Genomic DNA, 26,801 nt, shown 5'->3' on the forward strand with positions numbered 1-26,801 from the left:
CTTCCGGCTTTCAAAAGCTTGATAGCAACGAACAACACAACTGCACCGAGGGCTGTGAGTTATAGAAAACTGTAACATGTAAGTAAAATATATCATATATCATGTTTGTTGAAACGCTAGAGACGGATGGAAAACCACGTGCAAATGCTACTGCCTTTTACGTGCTGATTTTAGCCACATCTGAAGTTTCATCATCAGTAATTCGTGATAGATTAATGATTTCTTTATGTTAAAGAGAACTGAACATACTTTCTTTCCCCTCACCCTTTTATTACCACTAATAACCTCAGATTGCTTAGCTAAATCGAGCTGTCTGATAACTGAGTGTGTTTTGTGGTTAAAAATGTGTCTAACTGAGAACAGTTTTGTGCTTTCAAACGTCCCGCTCCCCCTGGCGACCAATCCATACCAGCAACAATAACTCAATGCACAAACCAACTTAAACATTTTAATTATCTGAACTTATCTCTCCTGTGTGGTCTTTTTATAAACCAGACACAGAACAGATTTATTACATCTACAAACGAAGCAGCATAACCCATCATTACTGAAGGGGTGAATAACTCTTCTTAATTGTGCTATTTTTGTTATAGTTAGCGGTTTTGTTACATGAATTACTGTACCACTGCTACTACTAATAGACAGTATAGAAGGAAATACTGGGTCTTTCCTTGCAAATTTAATATCATTTTTTTTATTAGCCACGTGTAAACCTATACGTTATTGATTTGTTGATATTCTAGTAAGATGAAATTGACTTTTTGTGTAAGAAATTCATAAAAATCATAGAACAAGCACTTTTATCAACCATAACGTTTTAAGGGGATATGAAAAAATGGCAGCCATCTTAAACATGGCTCTTGCTTTAAATTGTTTTTCACAAGGGCTGTGACTGTTATCTTTGTAATAATATAATAATAATATTCAGTACATAGCTAGTTGCCATTGACCTGCAACAATTAAGTCATTTTACAGTACTGATGACAGCCAAATGTATATTTCCTGTATCAACATGTGAAGACAACCCTATCATTTTAACTCTTTAACTACTGTTTTCAGTGTTTTGTGCTGGGATGGGATCTCCAGCAAAAGATGCAACACCACACAGGTAAGATGTTTAGTCAACACACAGGAGGACAGACATTTTTGTAGCTTTCTCTGCAAGAAAAGGGACATAATGCTTTTAACTGTAATCTCCCTGAGTGATAATTAGACTTATTTTGCCAGTCTTGCCCCCCCACTGTTACAGTCCTAAGTCTTATCCCACATGGACTTAGTCTTACTTCTTAAGTGGGTTTAAATGCAAGGTTTATTGCTTGCTGTTTCTCTGCAGACATATGTGCCTGCACAGGGTAAAATGTTCCTGATACTGCAGGTCTAGAGTCCCCTCTCATATTGGCCTGTAACATCCTTTTTGTTTTCATACAGAACCAACAGTAGGACCCCTGGTCGGGAACCTGACTCCCCACTACCTCCCATCAATGAGCGTCTGGCTTACTTGCGGCCATCCAGGGAGCTGCTGGAGTTCTACAGACAGAAGATCGCCCAGTTTGATGGGGAACACGAGGAGCTGCTACAGATGCTAGAGAAGTACAAAGGCGTCACAGAAGACCAGGTGAGACATAACAATGACTCACTGTATGTGCTGTTGATTTTATATTTGCCTGTTTTATTGATCTTCTCTCTGCCTTGGATATCTTCCCAGCATAAGCTACAGTGGGAGGTCCGACAGCGTGAGGAAGAGATTGCTCAGCTGCAAAACGCTCTGAGCGACATGCAGGTCTACCTTTTCCAAGAGAGAGAGCAGTCTCTCCGGCTTTATGCAGAAAATGACAGACTAAAGATCAGGTGGGTGAAACCATAGGAGCAGTAAGAGGCCTTTTTGACAGCAGAAATGTCAAAATGTTATAACAACTGGTGAAACAGAGAACTAATAACATTAATAAGGCCTGCTTTCCATTTACGTCCAGATCCATGATCCTGCTATTACATGTTTGATCACTTTCATGACTTACTGGAACACTTTGATAGAATGGAACCGACATTAATGTTATCGGTTAAACTTGCGCTTTTCCTACTATGTTGACTGCTGCTATGAATAAAGCTTATTGGATGTTAATAGTAATAGCTTATGGAGCAATCTGACCGGCTGCCATTGGACATACTGCACATTATTTCTACATATTATTTGTGATTATTTAAAGTCCATACCATGGTTGCTTAACCCATGGTACACCAAACAAGCGTTTTCACTTGCCTGACTAGACCTCCTCACAAGACTGTGTGGTCATGTACCAACTCTTCTTGATTTACAAAGGGGTAATCAGCCAGAGTGAGTGAAAATACCTGTGCGAGGGTGCAGAGGCTTTAATATTTATAATAACTTTTACAAATAAAACTGGATCTAATTACCTATTCACTTTTGTACAGGGAGCTGGAGGACAGGAAGAAAATACAACACCTTCTCGCCCTGGTGGGTCCTGATGCAGGAGAGATAACATATTTCCACCGGGAACCTCCTCACAAGGTACACATGTCATCAGAGGCCTTTGTCACAACAGAGGTTTTGATTTGTGAAACACTAGTGTAATTAATTTCTCTTAATAAATGCTTCATTGGCTGGCACACCTAAATCAATGTTATTAGTTATAAATTTTCTTGCTGTGACAAGTCCAAATATCTGGAGTTTTTTTTTTTTTGTGGATTAACAAAAACTTGTTCCACTTAAAAAAAAAAAAAAAAGGCAAGAAAAAATCATCTGGGTTGAGTAGAACGTTTTGAAGACACACTATATGTGACTATATTTCAGGTTACTATCACTCAAAGGAACCCTGAGTCCAGATTGGAGGAAAATCTCAGTCTCAGGCCAACAAAGTTAAGACCATCTATGAACAGGAAAGGTTTGAAAACATTTTTTTTTTTTAAATGCATTTTCTACATACATTATTGTTTTTAATTTGTCTAATAATTTCAGAAAGGTGTGCATATAATTTTGTTGTGTTCTTTAATGAAGTCTCTTTAATCAACTATGTAATTGTGCGTTAAAAAGCTTGTTATAATCAATAATAATGATCATAAAGATGTGTTAATGTTTCCTTTTTAATTTTGTTTAAGTTAAGCACAAAAAAAACATCTTTTAAGTGAGCAAATAGATGAGTAATTTTCTCAGACATTGCTTTTGTTTATTCTCCTGACTGTCACTGCATGTTTGTTTAAGTAGAGAGTAGCAGGAGAACAAAATCAGCAGACGGGGTAAATGGAGAGAGCCTGGAACAATACAAGAACGACAACCAGACTTTGTTACTACAGGTACAGGCCCTCTCTACGAATGCATTTACTGGGATTTAGGTGATATTATCTCGCATACATATGCTGCACATGACCCCTGAAAAGGTCTTTGAATGGATTGAAACCGGCTTTTATTGTAATTATTTTGTGGCGTGCACTTCCAGGTGGAGGCGCTGCAGGCTCAGATGGAGGAACAGACCCGTTTGGCCAAAGAGCAGGTAGAGTCTCTGCTGGAGGACAGACGGATTAAAACAGAGGAGGCACAGGCAAAGCGGCAGAGAGACCAGGAGCGGATCACCGCTCTGACTGACAAGTGGGTCTTATAATGTTTACGATGTCTACATTTTTAGTTGTTTAATACTCCTAGAAGAGCTGGGTGTATTTTTTTGAATTTATCAATACCTTCTGCCTTCTTTTTGAAGTGATACTTTGGATGATAATAAATCTTCATACTGTCTATAGTGTATAACTGTCACTTCCTTTCACATTTGACACTTTAGGCTTCAACGTACCCAGAACCTGTTGTATGAGAGCACAAGAGATTTCTTACAGCTAAAGTTTGACTCACGCGGTCATGAGAAGAGCTGGATGGTGGAGAAGGACCGGCTGCTGAGGGACCTGGACTCCTGCCACAACCGTCTGAGGAAGGCCGGGTCTGCTGGCGCTGAGCTGGGCCGGGCGTGGCAGCCCAGCAGCAGCAGCACAGCCCTGCTCCTCCCGCGGCCTCAGCCTGAGTCTCAGCAGACACTCAAAGAGGAGCTAAAGGTAAAGTCATGTGTATATGTTAATTGTAGGACATAAGAAGACATTCCTGCTAACCCATACATTTTTTAGAATAGAATAAATATTGTCAACGTTTGACCTTGATTAAAAAATGTCAGTAGCTTATAGTCATTTGTCTTTACCTTGTGCTATTTCATCAGGTAATGCAGGAGGATCTGAAGCAAGCCCACCGTCTGGCAGAGATGTACCGGGAGCAGTGTATTACTCTGGAGACAGATCTGGCCCAAATCAGAGAGGAGGGAGATGTGGGCAGGGAAATATTTAAGGTACCATGTTTGGACTGACGCTTATGTCTGTAAAATTCATGCGCATCTCTGATCTATTTTGTGATGATTCCCATGTTTCATCTAACTGACGTTTTCCTGTTATGAAATATTTCTGTGTGCAGGACCGTTCAGATAAAATGGCCAAGCGTCTTCAGCTAATGACTCAGCGCTATGAGGCGCTGGAGAAGAGGAGGGTCATGGAGGTGGAAGGCTTCAAGACTGACCTGAAGCACCTCAGACAAAAATTCAAAGATGTTGAAAAACAGCTCCTCAAGGTGAAAAGCCTTTGGGGTTTCCCAGTAGTCTTACATTGTTGTTTACATTTTTTTTTTTTTTTTTAAAGTTTACAAGAAAGTTATATTGTGATTTCAAGATAACAGGCTTGATTAAATAAGTAATTTAGTTAAAATAGTAAAACACGATTGAGAAAACTTCTTCCTCTTCCCTCTGCCTTCCATACTCCTGTTATTAGAAAATTATCATTATCACTGCTTAACTGTGTATATATGTATTCACTACTAACATATACTTATTTTCTGCTTCAGGTTACACTAAATATTGGGCCCAACCAGGACTTAGCTATTCTGCATGAAGTACGCCAGACCAACACCAGAACAAAAAAGGTTCAGGGTGAGCTGATGGCCCTGAAGGCTAAAATATACGGGCTGGAAAATGAGCTGAGATTTAGCTGAAGAATGGACAGTGATGTGTTGTGTTTGCCTATTGAGGAGAATCTCTGTGAGGTTTATCCCAAACATACATGTGTGTGCTACTGTGTTTATTACTGAGACCTGGATTGAATGTTATTTCTATGTCGTATTTTGGACCAATAAAGATGTTTTATTACAATGATTTTAAATCAGTGAACACCCACAATTATTTACAGAATGAATTCTGCAAGCAGCAATAGGCTTCTTCACAGCAGCCATTTTGACTTGTCATAGTCAGAAAATTACAGGTGTTACTAATAACATTAACAATGGTTCTGAGTTGGCATGAATAATGCTTTATTGTGTCTTTTTATCATCCTCACTATGCTAATACTAACTACAACTTTCACACTAAGAATAACCAAAAATGACATAGGAAATACCTGGTAATTACAGCACCAATAATAACATATCTTGGCACTAAGTCATTTTACCTGTCCTCACCACAAATTACCTGTAAAAACTGGCACCAGTTTCATCAGTGAATTCAACTGTTTGTTTCACCAAATCAAAGTATTTCTCTGGTCTTTCAAGATAACTGACATTAATGTGAAAAAATTAGCAAAAGCAGTTATGATATGATGATGATTTTAATTTTCTCAATTTCTGTACTCAACAGTACTTTACAAGTTGACAGGCTATGAAAAGCAAATTTCAGTATAGCACTTTATCTCTCACTGCTATGCAGGTGTTTAAAATCCCCTTTGAAGTGTAATTTTAGTTTCTTAAAAAGCTTCATCACCACATCTCAATTTTGTAAATTGTCTTTCAGATTAGCTGTGATATAATGTACAAGTCTTAAACTCAGAATTATACTTCACGCACGGACCCATTTTGCACAAAAGTGTCAGTTGTAAACGAGATGAGTGAGTGATTCAGTTTCATTTCCGCAAAAAATAGAAACCGGTGGGATATGTGACGTAATGCCGTACCAGGAAGTTTTACGTACTGCGCTTGCGCGTCCATTGTCATTAGCGGCTGTGTTACTGTGTGAATGATGGCAGCTACACCAACAGCATGAAGAGAGTGCGCAGAGTGGAGGATTGACCCTCGATATGACCCATTTCTTCAGTCGCCACATTTGCTAAGTAGACAGTTACCGTTAGCTTGACTGTGTCTGTACCAGTGTCTCTTCTACCCGCCGGCCTTTTCCCACTGGTGTCTGGAGAAATGCAGAGATTGCGGTCTTTGAAAAGGGGCTGGCAGCTGCTGAAGTCAAGCTGTGAGGGAGCAGCAAAACATGTAAACACCTCGCCTTCGTCCTCAAGAAATTATAGCCATGTAAGTGAATGCCTTATTCAAACTTAATTGAAACTAAAACGAAAGTGAACGGACTCAAAGTGAAGAAACTGTCATGCACGTTTCGTCTTTTAATAACTTAGCTGATGTGCTCAATATTAAAGTGGATAAGAAATGTAGCGTGAGAGTGGCACCATGTTGAGGCTAATCACAGCACACACACTGATTACTATGGTGTGTGGTTCACCTAACATTTACAACCTCGGTTATTACTATCTACTTCTATTCACCCACTTTACTCATCAGCAAGTTATCCACTGCAGTAAAACTCTGATTTGTGATTTATATACTCTGGGAACAAAGTCTCACCCAGTTCCCTGTGTCTGAAGTGACGAGATCATGGCGAATGCTCAGCCTGTAGTATTGCCACAAGTTAATGAACAACGTTATGTTTTTATACTGCACATGTCCCCACTCTCTGGCCCAGCTCCATCCTCAGGGCTACAACTCCTTTGGGCTCCTCTTTGACATAGATGGGGTGCTGGTGCGAGGCAGGACACCGATCCCTGCAGCCAAGCAGTGCTTCAGGAATCTGGTGGACCGCAATGGGAAATACAAAGTGCCTGTGGTGTTTGTCACAAACGCCGGGAACTGCATGAGGCAGACCAAAGCTGAACATCTGTCACATCTGCTTGAGGTTGAGGTAAACTGAACATCTTTTTAAATCACTGCAAGTGTCCTCAGCTTGCTTTTTTTTCTGCTTTACATCAGTCTTTTTCTCTGTGCTCCTTTCATGTCAGGTGTCTCCAGACCAGGTGATGCTGTCCCACAGTCCTTTGCGAATGTTCACTCAGTTCCACAAAATGTGTGTGCTGGTGTCGGGACAGGGTCCTGTGGAGGAGGTCGCTCACAAGTATCCTGTCTTAAATCAGGGACTCTGGTTCCTGCACTCTGTCTGGATGTTGACCTTAAAACTGTTCATGTTCTGTTTATTCAGTGCATTTTTGTTCATGTCCTACTTTGTTATCAGTATTTAATCTTTGTACCCTTTGTTCCCTTTGCGTCCTGACAGTCTCGGTGGGGGCTTTTTCATTGATTTCTTTTCTTTTTCTTTTCGAGGAATAGGTTGGAGTTTTTCCCTTTTCTTATTTGGGATTAGTTGTTATTAGTTCACTGAGTCAAAGTGTGAATGTTTGGATTTCACTTTATGAGTAAATCAGTGGTTGATCAATTCCTGGTTTGGTGTGACAAAACCACCCTGTGTTGGTCTAAACTGAGACACATAGGTGATATACAGTGGACAGATATTTTAAAGTAATTTAAACAAATTACGAGGACCAGTGACAATGAATTGCAAGATTGCCACTAGGTGGTATCCAAGACTATTTTTTGGACACAAGTATCGACCTTACATCTGCTTTGTGGCTCATAACTCCACTTGTGTTTGACTTTAACCTACCAAAATTCAGCCTGGGCTTTCAAGATGTTGTGACTATAGATATGCTCAGAGAGGCATATCCGCTACTGGATGTCGTGGATCACAACAGAAGGCCCAAAGGCAGTGTGAGTATTACCACTAAGGCCAATTTATGTTCAGTCACAGATGAGTTAGACATCTTACCAGTTGTGTAAAATGTCTTACAGATTCCACCCACCAAAGGCTTACGGCCAATAGACGGTATGTTTCCAAAGACAGTCAACACTGTAGCTATAAGTGTCATGCTTAACAATGAATAATAATGAATGCATTTGTGACTGTCTTTTATATAATTTCCTTATTCACTGGTTTGTTCCTACAGCTGTCATCTTATTTGGCGAGCCAATCAGATGGGAGACCAACCTCCAGCTTATCGTTGACGTGCTCCTAACAAACGGGAACCCAGACAATACCTGGAGCTCGATGCAGTACCCTCACATCCCGGTCCTGGCCTGTAACATGGACCTGCTGTGGATGGCCGAGGCGAAGAATCCTAGGTAAGGTACATATGTGTCAAAAATACACGTTACATTGTAGATCAACCCCTGAAACGCTGTTATAAAATTTGAATAACTACAGCGTTATTACCTTGAATGTCCCTGTCTCATAGGTTTGGTCACGGTATGTTCCTGGTGTGCTTAGAGAGCCTGTACAAGAAGGTCACAGGCCATGAGCTGAAGTACGAGGCTCTTATTGGTAAACCTAGCGTGGTGACTTATAACTACGCTGAGCTGCTGATCAGACAGCAGGCTGAGAGACTAGGCTGGACCTCACCTGTGAAGAGGCTCTATGCTATAGGGTGAGACACTCATCACTCAGAATCATGTTCCTTTTTTTCCTTTTTCTAACACCAAAGCTTTGATTTGAACTAAAAGCTCCTTTTAATATGTTGACTTTCTTGTCTACAATCACAGCGATAATCCCATGGCTGATATATACGGAGCCAACCTCTACAACCGCTACCTCCAAGCTTCCTGGTCCACCAAGGCCCAGAAGCAGGCTAAGAGTGGCGGAGGAGGTGTAGATCCCTTGGCCGATACTGTTGATGATGCACCTAAAATGACATCAGCAGAGCTCGGCGGAGCGTCCAGTGTTTACGGGGCAGAGGAGGACCTCCCAGAGGGGTGCAGTTCCATCCTGGTGTGCACAGGAGTGTACAGCAGGGACCAGCAGGAGCTGCTCTCAGACACAACACAAACAGTCACCGAGCAACAAATCTTCCACGGCCACCGGGACTTCCGCTTTGACCCCAGCCTCACACAGCCGTCCTTCGTGGTGCAGGATGTAAAGGAAGCAGTGGAGCTGGTGTTCCAGCAGGAGGGCTGTCCTCTGGAGTAGGACGAGCCTCTCAAACTCTGGCTCCATCTCACAGCCTTCCAGTAAACAGCTCTAACACCTCGTAACCAGTAGCAGCAGAAGCTTTGTGAGAGTGTTTGTTTTTTTTCCTAAATCAAATCCCCTGATTATCACAGGGGAGATGTAGCTGTTACTGTGGCTAGTTCTAATAGATTTTCATAAAGTGCCATAGATTCAGCTGCACAAAGCAAAATATGCAGTTTTAACACCAAATATAGGAAAGTTACAATTACAGAAGTTTTACGTTGGCCCTGCATGATAGTGTGTCAGAGACTGCTGTAATATTTTTTATACCTCTCACACACAACACAAACTTATCGGTTTCTAATAGTTCTAGCTACTGCATAAATGTAGTCAAGGACTCAAGTTCAGCAAGTCTGTCCTTTTTTGCCTTTGTACAAAACAATCTTAAATCAGCTGTCTTTTAAAAACATACAGATCATCTAGGTGTTAAGTTGCATGCATTTTTACTATGTTCAGACTTTGGTAAAGTATCTGTCAGTTCATCGATGAGAGCTGAGATACAGTTCAAACAGTTACACCTTTAGCTGTATAAAGTTCAGATTGATCGAGAAAGAGCTCTGCAAAGATAGATTTGTTGGTTCATCTGTGACAATACCACATATTGTCCAGATAAAGATGAATTTTATGCTTTGCACAATAGCCTACCTAACTGGGTCATTTTTCCTTTCCAAAATATACACCCCCCAGCAGGTCTTAACTAGACCACTTCTGCTGTTTGTTTTTACTGCTATCATATTTCAGCTTGTATTTGTTTTTAAGTTAGGGTGGATATGTAACCACTAATACTGATGAGATTAAATAACCAGGTTTCAGTTAAGTACCTCATCAGTTTTGATTTTTAGCCTTAATCAGGAGTATGATGATTTAATTTTAAAAAACAATGTCGTCTTATTTTGTTAATTGGTCAGAATTATACAAAGTACCACGGTTTCCACAGAAATGAAAAAGGTGCTATTTTTTTGTCAACTGGTTGTAGTTGGGAAAATTTTATGAACGGTTAATGTGAATGTCTGTATTAGAAGACTGCCTTGGGAGAAAATTACGGTGGCAGCACTAGAGAAAATTTCATATAGTGCTAGTGTTTTATATTTGTAACTGAACAGGTATAACAGTGTATGATTTGCAGGTGACTTCAATTGCAGGTTAAAAGTGTGGAACTTTGGTAACGTACTGTAAAAGCCATACTGTATAAAAGAACAATTAAAAAGGATGAAAGACACAAAAAGTTGTCAAGTGAAAACTTTCTGTTAGTGTGTACAGACTCTTCCAGCAGTGGTGTGGTTTGTAACACTGGAGTCATTACCACATTACCCATTTAAAACCTCTGTTAAACTGATTCTACTAACTATAAATATTAAAATTCAAAACATATACAAAACCTATATTCACACACACACACACACACACACACACACACTGCAACATATGTAGTTTCTCAAAAAAAAAAAATCTAATGCAAATAGCCTCCCTTCCCTTGTAGAGGAACTTTTCAAACACACACGTACATTGAGTATTCAAGCTGCCACCACTATTTTTCAAGCAATTCTTAATGGACACGTCCCTGCTTCAATGCGCTCAGCACCCACACTTCTTATCTGAGGACACAGTACCATGGACTGGGTGGGAGCTGTTACTCAACATGAACTGAGATGAGTCTTGAGAGGCCTCATCTGTGATGGGCATGCCATTCCGTGCCAGCAGCTCCCGGGCCATGAGGATGAAGGCCGCCTCCACGTTCTGGGCCTCCTTGGCTGAGGTTTCTAGAGCAGCAAGAACATTGTTGTTTTCTGCCAGAGTGCATGCATCCTCGAACAACACCTGCCTCTGAGCATGGAGGTCTGACTTGTTCCCTGCAGTGGTGAACAGAAGAGGGATAAGTGGATTCAGGTATTTATAGCTATCAAGTTATCAGAGCTGAATGATCTGAAAAAGAGCCCAGTAACCGGCACATAATGCAAATAACTAATAACCCAAAAGAACAATAAAAATAGGGCTGGTAGTTTATTATCTGCCTATTATGTTCTTGATAGTTTCTCGTTTGTAAAATATAAAAAAAACACACAAATTTATCCAAATTATTAGTCCAAATTCCAAATCCCACAAAATATTCAGCTTATCATTCAGTTTTTTATCATATACAAAGAAAAGCATCAAATCCTCACTGAGAGGCTTGAACCAGACAGTGTCTAGAATTTTACTTGAAAAATTACCAAAATGATTAATTGATCATCAAAATAGTTTTCTATTTATAATAATTTTCTGTTGATTGACACATCGATTCAGTGACTTATTGTTTCAGCTCTAAATAAAACACATGGTTCCACTCATCTGAATGTAGCAACCCTGTTGCTCACATGTAGAGCTGTAGCTCCTTTGTATCATGGTGAGAAACAGCTGATATAACCAAGTCTCTACAGGTCACACCAGAACTATAAAACACGAACAGAACTAATAAAAAAAAAACACAATAGAAACTATAATTTGGTAACAAAATATTCTTATGGATGCAGCTAACATAAATTTTCGACGTTGAGTAATCAAAAAAATTTTTGTCTCTTCGTCTCATCATTTGGTCTGTTTAACATCAAAACTTGTGGAAAAAGAGGTAGAGTAGAATTTGTATAAATGCAAATTTGAACCCGACCCAGTCTAAGCAATGATTGCCAGATCATGTGTCTTATGTAAAAAAAGTAATTTTAATGAACATATATAGAACGTGGGTAATGGGTGGTTCAATGGAGGGGGACTTCAGCTCATCTGACAGGGCGGAGTGGGGTACCATCATGGAAACCACTGGTGTATTGTGTCCACTTACTTGCTCCTTTCGCTACACCTACAGTCTAAATATGTTTCAGGTTTACTGACCAATGTATTTTATTTCTTCTTACCAATGAGTATCAGCACCACACTGGCAGCTCCATACTGCTCCACCTCCCTGATCCAGTGGGGAACCGATTCAAATGTGCCGCGGCGTGTGATGTCATAGGCTACCATGGCTCCATGGGCGCTGCGGTAGTAGCTCTGAGTTATGGTGCGGAATCGCTCCTGTCCAGCTGTGTCCCACACCTGCATCTGTAATAACACACAAAACACAAATCAATACAATTTGACTTAAATAGCTACAAATGTGGATCAAGTAAGTAAATAAACTTATTAAGTTATTCAGTCCTTTTTGAACAGCTTCTGTGTACAGAACCCAAAACTAATTAGCATAACAAGACATCCATGCAGTTAACAAAAGAGCACACCCAGAAAGCTAACACACAGATGTTATCATCTGACAGAAGCAGTGAGCCACTCCTCTGTCCTCTAAAGGAAAAACACACTGATTAACTGAAACAAGCAGAGGGATTACTTATGTTAAGACAAGAGTAAGAACATAGGCCCATCTCACGTATCCATGTTTTTGTTAATTTATAAAAAAAATTACATGCATATCACCTACCTTCACTCTCTTGCCATCGATGTCCAGGGTACGAACAGTAAAGTCGACCCCAATGGTGTTTTGCTGTTTCTCAATGAATATACCAGACTTGAAGCTTTGGACCACGCAGGTCTTCCCCACATCCGAGTCCCCAACCAGGATGATTTTGAATAGAAAGTCAAAAGAGTCCTCAATCTCTGGATCTGCAGACTGCATGGTGAAGGGAGGAACACACACATACAAAAAACACTGAGGCTGAAACACTGGATCCAAGACCTTTGTGCCTCAATGCAACAGACCTAGTTTTCTTCCAAGTTGCGTCAATAATAACTGAGACTATTTACAGAAACAGCAGTTACATCCTTGTTAGAAAAAGGGGTAAACTACCAGCTGTAGTAAAACAGTCCATGTGGTTCCAGTTGAATGTGTGATCCACAGGTGAAGCTGTCCCAGTCAGACAAAAAAAAAAACACCTGATACTATGAATAATCTTAAAGCTAAATTCAGTTCTATTCAGAAAAGAACACCAAAATCAACTTAGTTATCCCATAGTAGAGGATTCAAATTCCTTTTCTTCTGTACAGCAAGTGAAAGTCAGCATTCAAAAGCTTTGTTTTCTTCATCCTGTACTCGTTTCCATGTCTACCTTACACTTTCGGTCTAATTCCTGAAGACCTTAGAACAAGTGTAGTCTCTACTTCTGCCCTTTAGACTGTCACTTTCTGCCCTCTGTGCTTTGCCCCACTCACATACATGTGTCATTCTGAGACAATTTAAGACACGCCTCCTACCTGTCTTGGTAGGTGTGATCTCCAACTGCCAGCCCACCTGCACCACTGCATCTTGGGATAAGGATTTTCTACTCAGGCTCTGTAATGGGACACAATACCTGGAAGAGGGAGAGATAAAAGTCAGTTACTTGAAACATCACTTATTGAAAGCACTGTGTGTAGACAGATGTAGGCAAGATTGAGCAATACTTTGCGTTGTCATAAATGGGTTAAGACCTAATATATTTAACTAATTAAAATTCTAAGTACACAGAGAGCAAATTTGCTGGAGGCTTACTTTGAACAGAGCCATAACTCTTTATGGAAACAGTTTTACTTAAAAGGCTCAATGTGTAAATACCTGATAAGCAAACAGCTCAAACCACTCCTACAGTTTAACTACTCCTGACAGAATGTAAACACCTGACTTCTTTGTCTTAGCTGCCGTCCTTTGGACCCAGGAATCTTTCTTTGTGCATTTAAAAACGCCCTACATAATCAGTGTCCTCATTATGAGCCCCCTCACTGACTACTGTCAACTAACACATTCCACAGCCGTCAACAGAAAGGGGTTAACCGTGGACGAAGACAGCCCAACACACAACAGACAAAAATACAATGCAATGGAGATAAAGATGGTTATTCTAGAATAAAGTGTAATTGAAATCATTTTACCTCAGGCTTCATTTATTGACATCAGAGTGAGATGCTAACACAGAATGAGCTCTGAATCTGAATCATTCTCTCTCCCTCTCTATGTGTCTCTCTCCACCCCCTCACTTGTTTCTGTCGTCATCTCAGCCCACAGAAGAACAAGGCACAGCTGGACACAGAACAATGTGTGTGAGGGGCACTTGACCAAGCTGGGTCTATCTTTGGCTGTGACCACGAGCCACGTTCTTTCTGTAGTGCCGTTGTGTGTGGTTTGTGCCTTATTAAATGCAAAGAAATGTGGTTCTGTTGACCACTCAGTGATAGAAAAAAGAAGACAGGGACAAGAGCCAAAAAGAAATGTTTATACTCTCTTTATCGTAATAAAAAACTGATTCAATTTACATAATATAAAAGAAAATGTTCCAAGCTTTTAAATGTGCATGTAGCCATCACAACCTAAGTAATAACAAGTTATAAACTATGAACATCTGTATCTGTGTGAACATTCTAAAACCTGAACATTTAGACATTAAATTGGAGTTAGTACATCATTACAAGTTCCTCCAGTATATAAATCAAATACAATAATGAAAATTAGTACATGTACTGCATTACTGCAGCCATATAAGAGAACAGAAATACTTCTGTGACACATCAGAGCGTCTGTTCAAGACTTGTGGTGGTTTGAATGAGTCGAGATGAAGTCACAGACGTCAGTCTGCTTTGTCATCTCCTCTGCAGCAATTGTGCTGTTCTCACAGTGTTTCTGAGTCTAAAAGCAGTGCTGGGGCTTTGTTGGCTTTTTCTCTGTTTCTGAGGTTTCTTGCCAGACGTCTTACTCAGTGATGTTTCTGGAGGAGGGACGTGAATCGGTTTCCATGGGATCGGATTGTAGAAGCTGGGTGATGGGTAGGATTTGTCATAGGGACCTGAAGGAAATCAAACCGATACAATACTGATACATAACAAATATCAACACGGCAAATAAACTGATTAGTTAAAATCACACTGAAAGCAGTCCGAAACCAACGTAAAAAAAAAAAATACTACTACTACTTAAGACTACTATTCCTGACAAATTTGCATGAAATCATAGATTTTTATCATATGTCAGTTAATCCAAAAATGCTAAAGCATGGTTAATAATTCCCAGATAACTGAAATGACCTTACTTGTTGGGTAGCTATGTGATTTTGGACTTCCTCTGCTTTTTTCATTGGTTTTTGCCAGCCATTCCTTAAACCTCTCCTCTGCCCTCTTGCGGCGCTCCTTCTCCTGCTCTTCCTTCAGGGCTGCTTCCTCCTGTAAAGAGAAAAAAATCTCTCAGAATCTGGCTGTTTTGTCATTAACATTAGAATATTTTTATAAAATGAAAAATAACCAGAAAAAAAACACATTACTTTCTCCTTCTTTTCTTTTTCTATTTTTTCTTGGTTCTTCTTCTGCAGCCAGTCTTTGTACTTCTGCTGAGCTTTCTGTTCAATCTGCCTCTGTTTTTCCAACCGTCTCTGTATCTCCTCCTCCTCTTTGCTCTGTTTTACAAGCTGCTCATGCTTCTCCTGGGATTGTAAGAAAAAAAAGATTAGAGAAATGACAACTGTAGACCACTGTAGCATCATTAAGAGAAACTGTGATTTTGTTTAGTTTAAAGAAGCAGTTCTGTACCTGTTCTTTTTTCAACTTAAGCCATTCGTGAATCTTCTCTTCCATGACAATCTTTTTCCGTTCCTGTTCCCTTTCTTGCTGTTTTGTCTTTTCTTTGAGTAGGCGCTCCTAAGTCATAGGGTATAAAACGTTGTAGTCAGAGATGCAACCCATGTGCAGTAATAAAAATGGTAATCACTAAAACAAAGCAAAGGAAGAAAAGTAAACACTACTGTGATAGAAACTATGAGAAACAGTGGTTTGCCTCTTCTGCTTTCTTTTCCAATTTGAGCCGGTCCTCTTTGGCTTTGTTCACCAGCCACATTTCCCATGCACTCAGACTAGGTGAGGCTGCTGGCTGCAGGGCAACGCTGAACATCTGCTGTGTTTTAGGTAGCTCACATCTATAACGAAAACAAATGTACAGTTATGCATATTCTGCTCTATACATGTTACCTGTCTGAATCACGCAGTCTATGATATTTTACTCGGCTAAGAAGGTATCTCAGGTTTTAAGCATTCAGCTGTACCTGACTGGTGAAACGCTACGTCCGGAGTTTTCGCTCGGCCTGGGAGAAGTCTGCTGAGCTGGGCTTGGCTCCAGGTCCTCTTCATCGCTGTCAAAGCTGTCATGATAGATGGGAGAAAGCAGGGAAAATGTGTCTTCGTCGTCGGATACGACTTCCTCGTCCAAGTGTCTGGAAGTGTGCAAGATTTTCCCCCGGCTGGTCTTGACGGGGGTCGAACTGAAGCCCTCGTGTGCAGAAGCAGGACCTTTCGGCATCCTCCCTGTCGACATTACAAACCGATGTCTGCTGCGGAACACATAATGTCGACACATGGGTACGTTTTGCATAAGTTGTGAGTGGCTTTTATCTGTGTTAACTGAAGTCAAATAAAGCTATGCAACTTTACAGCAAGGCAAAACATACAAACACAACTAACTAGCTTGTTTGACAATCACGTTAATAGTTTGTTTTCACGGTTAGCACAGTGGGGCTAACGTTAGCGTTCGCTAGCTGACTTAGCTTTAGTATAATCTAACCTGCTACGAACGTTTCATGCTAAGTACTGCCTAAGTCCACAATATATTTGTGCAGTGTATCCAGTCATATCTGAAAGAAATTACAATATTTGGTTGTCTACCTTTGGGCGTATACTTGAAGAAAAGTGTCGCTGTAGTTCTCGTGTCTTTCTCCACTTTTGCAACTGATTTGTTAGCAACTTCGTTTCCCATGATACACCACGCCCCCACGCTCAACTGAACGCTTTTTCTGTAACCATGGAGATGTGTAACGCCTTTTTAATACACACTTTTGTCTCTCCAACATATGTTTTCAGTCATAAAGCGAGTGTTTTAATGTGTCTGTTGGTCGTTTACAACTAAATTGGTTTCCTGTTTATTTACTCAAATAAGCATGGAATGTCATATAAACACATGTTCAGTTTACATCTATTTTTAGTGCGTATACAGTCCTTATATATTTTAATTTTTAATCCCTTAATTTTCATCTTACAATTTTACCCCCGATTAAGAATTTTTCGTTGACTTCCTACTCAATTATACACTTTCTAACCATTGTAAGACAATATTTGGCCTATAACAATCTTGTTACAATTCATAAGCAAGACTGATGATCCCCCTATTCATATCAGACTGTGAAATGCAAAATAAGCTGTAGCTAATGTCTCTTCATGACAAAAAGGATTAAGGACCTTTACAGATGATCCTGCTTTACATATTTGGGAGTTGTAAGTGTTACAACAAGAAGATTCTTTAAAATTATTCATTTGTTCTTATTTTGGTGATAGATATTTTGGGCACACCAAAAATTTCTGAGTTAAAACTTAGAGGCAAATAAACAGAACTATTTAGGTGATCTATATGTTTTATAACTGGAAATTATTCCCTTACTTTAGTGAACATGTACTCTCTTATTGTGTGCTGGCCTGGGCTGTGCATTGTTCTTCAAGCAACCAGTTTACAGCCTCCTGTAATAACAGACAGTTGTTGTTTATCTAGCTGCGCTGACCTAGTTGAAGTTAACCTGCTCATGCACTCAGTCTCAATCTCACTTAACATTATCAGTCTAATTACCAGCAGGCGAGCCACGCTTAGCTCGTACACTGATGGACTGCTTTCACAAAGCAATGTGACATTTTGTGAGTGTTTGTAATAACCTGCAGCACAAAATTAATTTTTTTGTTGTTGTCTTTTGTCTTTTAATGCTACATATGCAACATTGTGTATTCTTGATTTTTGTCATTTAATCTGTGACTATGGTTGTTGCAAGCAGATACTGTTAGTTTAACCGAATTAAAAAAAAAAAAAAAACATTTTAAAATTGAGAGCTAACAGTCTAGAACTAAATTATAGTGATTCAATCATTAAAGAAAAAAACAAAACAACAATATCATGTCTGTATCTTGCTGGTAATTATAGAAATATTTCTGGGATCCTTTCTAAATAGCTCCCATCCATCACTCTTCCTGGATGCAATTTCGTCCATAGTTCTGAGTAAGATCATGACACAGAAGGATAATCAGCCACCAGCACGTGCAGAATGCAGGTAGGTGTGTCTGATCCCATGTGTCTCCAGTCCAGCTCCACAGTCACACCAAGGTGAGGGATTCCAGCTTTACCAATGCTGGTCCCATCCTCACAGGCCAGTTCCCATTCAGAGCTTTGCATGGTCTAATACGGACTGCGCCCCAGCAACCAGCTCGCTGGCCAGGTGGTATGGTGGAAGGAGAACTTCAGAGAATGCCAGGCAGAAACCAACTGCGACGAGTCTCCCAGACCCCTTTTCCAGACCAGGCGCCTCCAAGGAAGTCTCGCAAGAAGCTACAAGTTATCATCTGTGTGCTCCTTGTGGAGTTGTTTGAAAGATTCACTTTCTTTGGGATTGTGTGTAACATGATTCTCTTCTGCACTGTGAAGCTGGGCTATGATAACTACCTGGCTGCGACAGTTAACCTGTGCTTTATAGGCGCCAGCACCCTGACCCCTGTCCTGGTTGGGTGGTTTGCAGAAACCTGCTTAGGAAGGACTAAAGTGCTCTACTTGTGTGCTGTTCTTCATTTCTTTGGTAAGATATAATGGGTTGGGTTTGATGCATGTTGTCCGATGTGAAAAATTTGAAACTGTGTGACTATATGATCTTGGACAGAATATTTCTGTTATAATGCAAAATCAGTGTAAGGCTTAACATTACAAAGGTTATCTGTGATGAACTGCTGTTCATGTAATATTTGTAATATTTTTGCATACAAATCTACCGAGTGGGTCAAATCTGCCACTCTAAAAACAATATATGTATATGTAAAATGAACAAGGAAGATGTACGATCATCTGACATATTATGAATCTCAACCTTTAATGTGAGCTAATTTCAAGAGTGTTAGTAATTCTGTTTACGTGTCATGGCTCTGCATCTGTGAAATCGAGCTGTAACCAGATGGCATGAGCTTCACCTGTCATTGTACATTCTAGGTACAGCCATGCTGCCCGTGGTGGCATTTCCCTTCGAAGATTTCTACATCGATACTCATCACATGACGCACCAGCTGGAACCTCGGGAGCAACAGATCCTCTTCTACACCGGCCTCCTGGCTGCTGCGCTGGGCATCGGTGGCATCCGGGCCATCCTCTGCCCCATGGGAGCCTACAACCTGCAGGGCTACAACCAGCACCAGCTCCTGTCCTTCTTCAACTGGTGGGTGGTGTTGCCATGTGAATGCAGTCATTCACTAGGTTAGCCAATGATCGGACTCCAAACAATCCACTGATATTATTTCCATGATCAGTTTTAGGATCATTTAAGAAATTTTCTTAATGATGATCTTTACAGTTCAGGGATTGTGCATGGGGATACACTATGTTTTTGATAAAAGAGGCTGATCATCCTGTTAGATTATGAGATTTTGTTTTTATTTCGTTAACATTTACTTATTGCACCACTCCCATTTTGGCATGAGGGTGGTGCTTTTGGAATGTTCATGGTGTTCAAAATAGAGAGGTTCATCCTCTGGGGAAAATTAACATGCTCAGGATATATCCCAACCATCTGCCCTCTACATTTCTATATTTTGTGACACTTATCCATACATGGCAATTTGGCCATATACATACATATACATAGCTTTAGGATATATACTGTAGCCAATGATAGGTTGACATTCCAGTCTGACTAATCAACCAATACCAACATACTGATGCACTGTTACTACAGTAGTAAAAATATTAATGTTTTATTATATATGTACTATAAAATACTACATAATATTATCTTAGAATATACTACATAATATTATTATATTAATATAAAATCTTAACTAAAAATATTAATGAAATAACTTATTCTAAGATTTGTTTTCATTACATTTAGGTTCTACTGGTTGGTGAACCTGAACTCCACTATTGTGTTTCTGGGTATTGCTTACATCCAGCAGTCTGTGGCCAAAAATCTGGGCTTTCTTATCCCCTTCACCTCTGTGCTACTGGCTCTCATTGCCATACATATGATGCGCAACAAACTCACCTACAAACCCAAGAAAGGTAACATATAGAGAAAAAGAGACAAAGAAACAGGTATTCAGGCACACAGCTTGAATGAACACGTCTGCAACCTCACACTGTTCTTTCATGTGTCCATCGTAGGTGGATCTTTACTGACCACACTGGGAGTCTTCCTGAACTCTTTCAAGATGTGCTGCCTCCACTATCGGCACCTGAGTGGCGATGTGGCGTCTTGGCTGGACCGGGCCAAGGAGAACAATGGTGGCCGTTACAGTGAGACGCATGTAGAGAACGTCAAAGTCCTGGCAAAGCTCTTCCCTCTTTACGGGCTTCAGCTGCTGTACAGAGCCTGCATCACACAGGTAGGCCACTAGGAACATAATGGTTCTTTTTCTTCTTCTTTTTTTTATCAGAATCATTTCCCTATATGAATGTTAAAGAATATGTTTCCCATAGATTCCCTCAGGTTACTACATACAGACAATGAACTCCAACCTTCACCTGAATGATCTCCTGCTGCCCATCGGAGCTATGAATGTGATCAGCATCCTGCCTGTGCTGCTCTTGGCCCCGCTGATGGAGTGTGTCACCACCTGCTACCTCTCTATGGAAAAAACTCCTTTGGCCCCTGCAAAAATCATTAGTGAGTTATCTCCACATATGCAAACCCCTGCTGATGCACACATAAGTTTTATGTCTTCAGCTAAGCATCCCTTTGTCTCTCTTGCTCTTCTACCTCTCTCATCCTCTCTCCTTTCCTCCTGTAATCACAACCCCCCATTCTACAGCCCCCTCTCTCATCATCCCACTCTGTCCATCCTCCCCTTCCAGCTCTGGGCCACGTGTGTGCCACTCTGTCAGTCCTGGTGGCAGGTTTGTCTGAGCTGCAGAGGAAGACTTACCCTCTGGTGGAACAGACGCTGTCTGGAAAGGTCCTGCAAGTGTCGTCCATGCCATGTTTCCAGCTGGCACCCCAATACATCCTGCTTGGTCTGGCAGAGGCTCTTGTCACCCCTGCATGTGAGTAAGGCACTTAAGCTGTTCATGATTTCACGTGATACTGGTCGCATATATTCTTTTGATGAATCTTCCCAAACACTCTGAATTTGCCAAATTAGCACAAACCAATTGATGCATGATCAGGGAGTTCATGTGAGTTGCTTACCTTTCATGGTAATGATGCCTTGCATGTCACAAATATGGAGAGAAGATGATCAGACATTTCCGCCGTCACTTCCTCTCTGGCAGGTTCCCTCATATCTTTCCAGCTGACTCCAAGCCACATCAGAGGCATCTCCCTGCACTTCCTCACTCTGTCCTATGGAGGGGGCTGCTTCCTAGGAGCCTTTATCGTTCAGCTGGTGTACTTTCTCTCTGGAGGTAAAAATGAAAAAACTTTTTGGAATTCATCATTGATGCTGATTTGACCACAACTATATTTCATTACAGGTAACTTCTACCCAAGCATGCTGCATGATGGGAATCTGGAGAGATTCTTCTTCCTCTTGGCCACACTGATGGCTATAAATACCCTTGTATTCTGGAGTGTATCTTACAGGTACAGTGTTATTTTTAACTACCTTGACTATATGGTGGAATAAAGGTTCAAATAGGTTATTAATTTTGCATAAGAATGTTGTCATGTATGGATTGAAGTGAGTTACCCATGTTCAGTTCCATTACAGATCATTCTAATGTGCTTTTCAACAACTAGTAAAGACATTTTGTGGAAGATTGGGGCAAAGTTTGACTTTAAAAGGTTGTGATTCATGGCTCTAAGTGTATTTTCTTGTTACCTTGATGTTGCCCAGGTACATAGACCTGAGTGTGCGGGGCAAAGCACTGACCCTCAGCCCACTGACTGAGAAACTGCGGCATTACAAAGCCTTCCTGCGCTTCTATGACACCGTGGATCGCTCCTACACAAACACCTCCTTTGAATCCATTTTATGACCGTCTTCATTGTGACTTCTACTGTGAGTGGCGCTGGCGCTGCATGTTACTGTGTCAAAATCTGTAACTTGGGAAATTGTGGGCTGAACTGTATAATTGAAATACATGGAATGTACATATTTTTGTTGCTTTTACAATTATGTAATAACAGTAAATACAGAATTTCACATCTAATCAAACACAAAAATGTAAATAACCACATTAAATCAAATAAACAATAGACATATCATTAGAAAAGCATCGTCTTCTATTTGAGCATATTAAGCTAAAGCAAAGTCATTCTGCTTGCTTGATGGACTGACTGATTTTTCTGATAATTAAAAATACAAAATAAACACAGTGGTAGTTAAAATCATGAAGGGTTAAAAAACAAAGGCTTATTTCCATTGTGCTCCTCCAACGTACAACAGACAACAAAACAATGAAACTATGACATTATAATGATAGAGTGGCACAGCCTCCATGTTCCAAGCATTTGTCAAACAATAAATCTTTGAAGATGCATCCCGGCTGGTTCGAGTTTAGGCTTGTAGGAAAATGATTTCTTTTTACAGCATAAAGAACAGAAGAAATGTTTTTAATCATCAAAGCATTAAAATGAAACAATGTCCATTTTGTTCAACAACCTGTACACTCACCTGTAGCTGTGAGTGTATTTCATTGGCAGTTTAAAAAAAAAAAAAAGATTTATGAGAAATATCTCAATAAAGTTGGTCGTATCTGTCAGCCAGTAAAGCTTTCTGAAATAGTCTGACTCAGCATGTGTAAATGGATGAAGTTTCAAGATTACCCATACTCATTTGATTTGTGCCTTCTGGAGTTTATTATGATTGCCAGAGCAAGCCTTAAATGTGATAACTGAACAGAAACAGCTGAACAAATTCTTCTGTTGCAGTTTTAATGCAACATTTAAGAGAAAAAAGAAATTTAAGTTTTCCACTCTTTGATTCATAATCTTGATTCTCAATCAGCACCGAATGAGCCAGTTGCACTCACTCACTCACATTGTGAAAACTTTTGTTCTGTCCATGTACCATGTAGCAGACAATGTAAAAGTGTAGCAAGTCCTGAGGTTTACATTTACTCATGCGGTTCAGCTTAGATGTTGCATATTTTCAGCGTTGCACCTAAATCAACAGAAAAGCCAGGATAGAGAGGTTCAGTGAAGGTGGTCTGGCTTCGGTGCAGCAGCATCAACCTGTCGGAGTTGTGAACACTGAAGAAATCCAGCATTCCTGCTTCATAATCAAGGTGTACACCTACTCTGCGGGACCGAGCCGGAGGGATTTGGCCTTTGTGAAGATTATCGTGCCAAAATGTGCAGCCAGAAGGAGAGCAGGTTAATTTCCAGGACAGATGATTGTGGCCAAAACAGCAATCTTGCCCAGAACCCTTTCTTTTAATCCCTTTGTACGACACAGCCACCTCGACAATGCCGCCATCCCACTCCACCTCCCAGTAGTGGTTGCCCTGTAGGCCCTTTTTGCACAGAGCTTGGTGATAGTAGGTGAATCTTTCATGGTGGTCAGGATGAGCCTGGTCCCTGTCACTCCACGATATCTCTCTGTTACATTTAGACAGGCTAAGAAATGCTGCTACTGTGTCGGGATCCACCTCCACTTCCGAGTCTGCAAGGAAAGATCAAAAACTCATTTAGCTGGTGAAACTCTCATGTACGTGCTGATATCTATGTAAAGTGAATTAACATCTCGCTTACTCTTGTATTTGGTCAAAACCTCTGTCCTTGATTTTATTTCCTCTTGCAGCCTTGGCATTTTTAACACTGATGAAGAGAAAAAAAACACAGCTCATTCTCTTTAAACAAATTACAGGAAATAGACTGATGATCGTAAGGTTTAGAAATCCAAACTGGTCATACGTACACACATGTTCTTCAGAATAAAGTAATCTGTTCTTTTCTTTGTTGCACATATTTTTCAGTGTATCTTTCTGTGCAGTGACAAACTCTGCCAGTGTGTCAAGTCTTTCATGTGAGTGTGGGGATGCAGTCAGGTTACCCAGGGCCTTGAAACCCTGCACAAGGCAAACACATACAAAATGGTAAATCTTAGTGAGCAGCTGGAGGAAGGTTAAGTGAGTCAGTGGCTCAAGCAGAAGCATTTATTGATGCATCAAAGAGTAGAGCGATGAACAATGCAAATGTTAACAAGTTAACTAGTGTAATGTCACCCCAAATCTGAAGGAATCCCTCCTGGTGGCCACATTTAACCCTATAACTACGTCATGCATGTTATTCTTGATATACACTGAGATACGCTGCCTAAATGAAAGAAAACAGAAAATGTCCTCAAAGCGTGTCATCACCTGAAGGAACTGAATGGGATCCTCTGTCAGTGAGAGCTGGCTGAGTTTATCCTCTCTCCTCTTCAGCTCGGACACCTCTCGCTGCAGTTGCCCGAGGCAGCTGTTGGTCCAGTCCACCCCAGCTTTCTCTGCCCCTCCAACTTTCTCCCTCATTTCAGAACGCTTCCTCTCCACAGAACGGACGTATAAACGGATGTGCTCCACACACAGCCGCTCAAAGTCGTCACACGCCTCCCATGCAGCATCCTAGTAGGGAAACACACCTTTTTATGACTGCTGACATTTACAATAGTCCTATGGAACTTTACAGTTCCATTAATTATTCGGCAACATATGATCAGTAACTTTTTTGTTTACAGTGTAAATTAAAGTTTTTTTAATATATTGTATAATATATCAGAAATATACATATGTCCGATACACAGAAGTAAATTCATTTTTCAACACATTCTAAACATTGCTTTTTGCAGGCCCATGTGAATTATTTAAGTAAGAATTATTCTTTAGTTGACCTGCTCTCAACCTGGAGAAACACGTAGCTGGAGGAAGCAAATCTGCTCAATTTTAAAGGAGTAGTTTGACAATTTGGGATAACTATATGTCCGTTTGGCCTAACACAGTTTACCCCCACATCTATTTCCTCTATACTTTAAATATTTTTCATCTATTTTTTATTTAACATTTTAAGAAATAAAGAAATGTATTGTTGAATAAAGTGATAAAGGACAGTTATGTTTGTGGTTGACACTCACTCTTATAGAGTCTGCAGCATGTCTCAGTTCTGCCATCTTCAACTTTGCACTCAGCACTCTGTCTGTGATTTCCTGTCTGGTCCTCTCCAGTTGTCTCTGTTAAAACACAAAGCGTCAGTGACAATAGAAAGAAAAGGCAGCAAATGATCTATCTCGGCATGGGGCTGAACTGAATTACCTCCATTGCACACTTTTCTGCTGCAACTGCCACAGTGTCGTGGTCTTTGTGTTCATCCATCACACACATCATGCATGTGAACTGCTGATCGGTGCGGCAGTAAATCTCCAGAAGTTTGTTGTGACGGCCACAGATGCTTTCCTTGATCCTGGCTGAGGCTGGAATCAGACTGTGTCTCTTAAGCGGCGGCACTTCGACGTGAGGCTGCAGGTGAGTCTCACAGTAAGAGGCCAAACACACGCGACAGAACTTGAAAGCTTTTCTTTTTCTCCCCGTGCACGCGTCACACTGTACATCACCAGGTGTAACGCAACTGTCACCATCATCATCAGCAGCAGCAGAAGCAGCAGCAATAGCAGCACTTGGCCCGGTTGTCTTCCTGTTTTCCTCCAACAAGTTTGACAGAAGCGTGTTCCTCTTCAGTACAGGCCTCGGGTAAAAAGTCTCCCTGCACTGAGGACAGCTGTAAGTTTCTCCACTGTTGTTATTTCTATCCCAGAAGCTATTGATGCATGTTATACAGTAACTGTGTCCACACGCGGTCGTTACGGGATCCTCCAGTAACTGTAAACAGATGGAGCAGTCGAACAGCTCTTGATTGTAAGCCATGTTTTCCCCCCTTAGACTGACGGAGTTAGTTTCAGTTCCTCTGAAGAAGGAGTGGCTTGTTGGCAGTTTGTTTGGCAGCGGAAGTCAACAATGAACCTGTGTCAACCCTCACTCAGGCTTGTCTCAACAACCTCCAAAATTGCTCCAACGTTTCTTTTTCCCTGTTACATTCAGAGATGAGTCGAAAGTGTCGGTGTCTTTCTTTTTTCCCCTGTTTAAACAATGGTGTTGTGAAAGCCTACAGTCCTGAACTTTGTCTCTGTGACTGTTGTCTGAGGACAGAGGGAGCATTTAGGGCAACACCACTGTATGTGGTGGGATTTCTGGAGATATTTTGTTCTCAGTTATGTACTGTGTTTATCATTTTATGACAGAACTGAAGAGGCAACGAGCAGAGGGATGACATTTAGAATCTACCAATGCAGATCTCATATATATCTTCTAAATTGTTGTTGACTATGTTGAAAATGTTGGAGAAAAAAACAATAGACTTCATAGGTGTAATATCCTTAGTAAATTTCCCCATTTTTAGAGGTTAGTGTAAAGTAATAACTCTAAAACAGCTGCTATGTTTTGTCTCATATTTGATCCTATTCTGGAGACCTGACAGGTTTTCAACAGTGCATTTGCACTAAAGCCTAATCAATATCATTGCATGGTATTGAAATCCAAACACATTCATATACTTTACCATCTCCATATAATGAAATACATAAAAACCTAAAAAGTGTAGTAACATTTTAAATATGCAGACAGTAAAAACAGGGACATTTCAAAGAGGAAATAAAAAATAAAATAAAACGGACATACAGTAAAAAATAAAAATATAG

General features: G+C 40.5%; 6 protein-coding genes across 9 annotated transcripts; 3 read left to right on the forward strand and 3 right to left on the reverse strand.

Moving 5' to 3' along the window:
* The first annotated feature begins 25 nt into the window (after positions 1–25).
* Positions 26–5,189, forward strand: ccdc77 (coiled-coil domain containing 77). 2 transcript variants are annotated; one of them, XM_022754675.1, is made up of 12 exons: positions 26–78; positions 1,060–1,108; positions 1,429–1,615; positions 1,706–1,848; positions 2,431–2,527; positions 2,810–2,900; positions 3,218–3,309; positions 3,453–3,601; positions 3,789–4,053; positions 4,212–4,337; positions 4,460–4,612; positions 4,883–5,189. In XM_022754675.1, the coding sequence occupies exons 2-12, from the start codon at positions 1,074–1,076 to the stop codon at positions 5,027–5,029; spliced, it is 1,485 nt and encodes a 494-aa protein (XP_022610396.1). In that variant the 5' UTR covers positions 26–78; positions 1,060–1,073; the 3' UTR covers positions 5,030–5,189. The 2 variants fall into 2 exon arrangements, with proteins under 2 accessions (XP_022610396.1, XP_022610397.1); XM_022754676.1 differs by having other exon boundaries at positions 3,221–3,309.
* Positions 5,190–6,041: 852 nt separating this feature from the next.
* On the forward strand, positions 6,042–9,201 carry LOC111228577 (haloacid dehalogenase-like hydrolase domain-containing 5). The gene is made up of 8 exons (XM_022754548.1): positions 6,042–6,328; positions 6,774–6,989; positions 7,087–7,199; positions 7,756–7,849; positions 7,931–7,964; positions 8,086–8,260; positions 8,374–8,562; positions 8,678–9,201. The coding sequence occupies exons 1-8, from the start codon at positions 6,218–6,220 to the stop codon at positions 9,099–9,101; spliced, it is 1,356 nt and encodes a 451-aa protein (XP_022610269.1). The 5' UTR covers positions 6,042–6,217; the 3' UTR covers positions 9,102–9,201.
* Positions 9,202–10,247: 1,046 nt separating this feature from the next.
* On the reverse strand, positions 10,248–14,098 carry LOC111228578 (ras-related protein Rab-19-like). Of its 2 annotated transcripts, none has more exons than XM_022754549.1 (5): positions 14,013–14,098; positions 13,359–13,456; positions 12,589–12,777; positions 12,032–12,215; positions 10,248–10,993 (listed from the first exon to the last, which is right to left on the reverse strand). In XM_022754549.1, exons 2-5 carry the CDS (start codon positions 13,407–13,409, stop codon positions 10,719–10,721), a joined length of 699 nt encoding a protein of 232 aa, XP_022610270.1. In that variant the 5' UTR covers positions 13,410–13,456; positions 14,013–14,098; the 3' UTR covers positions 10,248–10,718. The 2 variants fall into 2 exon arrangements, with proteins under 2 accessions (XP_022610270.1, XP_022610272.1); XM_022754551.1 differs by lacking the exon at positions 14,013–14,098 and adding an exon at positions 13,699–13,780.
* A 319-nt stretch (positions 14,099–14,417) lies between these two features.
* On the reverse strand, positions 14,418–16,871 carry LOC111228687 (coiled-coil domain-containing protein 34-like). Of its 2 annotated transcripts, none has more exons than XM_022754692.1 (7): positions 16,782–16,871; positions 16,166–16,447; positions 15,901–16,039; positions 15,657–15,764; positions 15,392–15,550; positions 15,164–15,293; positions 14,418–14,920 (listed from the first exon to the last, which is right to left on the reverse strand). In XM_022754692.1, the coding sequence occupies exons 2-7, from the start codon at positions 16,432–16,434 to the stop codon at positions 14,718–14,720; spliced, it is 1,008 nt and encodes a 335-aa protein (XP_022610413.1). In that variant the 5' UTR covers positions 16,435–16,447; positions 16,782–16,871; the 3' UTR covers positions 14,418–14,717. The 2 variants fall into 2 exon arrangements, with proteins under 2 accessions (XP_022610413.1, XP_022610412.1); XM_022754691.1 differs by having other exon boundaries at positions 16,166–16,450; positions 16,782–16,860.
* slc15a5 (solute carrier family 15 member 5) lies at positions 16,475–22,107 on the forward strand. The gene is made up of 10 exons (XM_022754648.1): positions 16,475–16,478; positions 18,236–18,724; positions 19,129–19,351; positions 20,024–20,193; positions 20,227–20,516; positions 20,611–20,797; positions 20,986–21,174; positions 21,403–21,534; positions 21,604–21,712; positions 21,966–22,107. The coding sequence occupies exons 1-10, from the start codon at positions 16,475–16,477 to the stop codon at positions 22,105–22,107; spliced, it is 1,935 nt and encodes a 644-aa protein (XP_022610369.1).
* Positions 22,108–22,668: 561 nt separating this feature from the next.
* On the reverse strand, positions 22,669–25,978 carry LOC111228553 (tripartite motif-containing protein 47-like). The gene is made up of 6 exons (XM_022754517.1): positions 25,363–25,978; positions 25,185–25,280; positions 24,433–24,678; positions 23,991–24,141; positions 23,825–23,890; positions 22,669–23,735 (listed from the first exon to the last, which is right to left on the reverse strand). Exons 1-6 carry the CDS (start codon positions 25,969–25,971, stop codon positions 23,206–23,208), a joined length of 1,698 nt encoding a protein of 565 aa, XP_022610238.1. The 5' UTR covers positions 25,972–25,978; the 3' UTR covers positions 22,669–23,205.
* Positions 25,979–26,801: the final 823 nt, after the last annotated feature.

This window comes from Seriola dumerili, unplaced genomic scaffold, assembly GCF_002260705.1.
Source record: "Seriola dumerili isolate Sdu_G_001 unplaced genomic scaffold, Sdu_1.0 BDQW01000219.1, whole genome shotgun sequence".
NCBI classification, from domain to species: domain Eukaryota; kingdom Metazoa; phylum Chordata; class Actinopteri; order Carangiformes; family Carangidae; genus Seriola; species Seriola dumerili.

Bases quoted from the DNA above. Each gene is read 5' to 3' on its own strand.
- ccdc77 (XM_022754675.1), top strand. From the start codon at position 1,074: ATGGGATCTCCAGCAAAAGATGCAACACCACACAG. The intron at 1,109-1,428 runs GTAAGATGTTTA...GTTTTCATACAG, and splicing joins AAAGATGCAACACCACACAG to AACCAACAGTAGGACCCCTG. The intron at 4,338-4,459 runs GTACCATGTTTG...TTCTGTGTGCAG, and splicing joins TGGGCAGGGAAATATTTAAG to GACCGTTCAGATAAAATGGC.
- LOC111228577 (XM_022754548.1), top strand. From the start codon at position 6,218: ATGCAGAGATTGCGGTCTTTGAAAAGGGGCTGGCAGCTGCTGAAGTCA. The intron at 7,850-7,930 runs GTGAGTATTACC...AATGTCTTACAG, and splicing joins ACAGAAGGCCCAAAGGCAGT to ATTCCACCCACCAAAGGCTT. The intron at 8,563-8,677 runs GTGAGACACTCA...CTACAATCACAG, and splicing joins AAGAGGCTCTATGCTATAGG to CGATAATCCCATGGCTGATA.
- LOC111228578 (XM_022754549.1), bottom strand. From the start codon at position 13,409: ATGCAGTGGTGCAGGTGGGCTGGCAGTTGGAGATCACACCTACCAAGA. The intron at 12,778-13,358 runs GTAGGAGGCGTG...TTCACCATGCAG, and splicing joins GATCACACCTACCAAGACAG to TCTGCAGATCCAGAGATTGA. The intron at 10,994-12,031 runs GTAAGAAGAAAT...TCACCACTGCAG, and splicing joins TGTGGTGCTGATACTCATTG to GGAACAAGTCAGACCTCCAT.
- LOC111228687 (XM_022754692.1), bottom strand. From the start codon at position 16,434: ATGTCGACAGGGAGGATGCCGAAAGGTCCTGCTTCTGCACACGAGGGC. The intron at 15,294-15,391 runs GTAATGTGTTTT...TTCTCTTTACAG, and splicing joins AAAAAGAAAAGAAGGAGAAA to GAGGAAGCAGCCCTGAAGGA. The intron at 14,921-15,163 runs GTAAGGTCATTT...GATTTCCTTCAG, and splicing joins ATCACATAGCTACCCAACAA to GTCCCTATGACAAATCCTAC.
- slc15a5 (XM_022754648.1), top strand. The intron at 18,725-19,128 runs GTAAGATATAAT...TGTACATTCTAG, and splicing joins TGCTGTTCTTCATTTCTTTG to GTACAGCCATGCTGCCCGTG. The intron at 20,517-20,610 runs GTAGGCCACTAG...TGTTTCCCATAG, and splicing joins ACAGAGCCTGCATCACACAG to ATTCCCTCAGGTTACTACAT.
- LOC111228553 (XM_022754517.1), bottom strand. From the start codon at position 25,971: ATGGCTTACAATCAAGAGCTGTTCGACTGCTCCATCTGTTTACAGTTA. The intron at 24,679-25,184 runs GTGAGTGTCAAC...TTTCCCTACTAG, and splicing joins ATGCTGCAGACTCTATAAGA to GATGCTGCATGGGAGGCGTG. The intron at 24,142-24,432 runs GTGATGACACGC...TGCCTTGTGCAG, and splicing joins ATCCCATTCAGTTCCTTCAG to GGTTTCAAGGCCCTGGGTAA.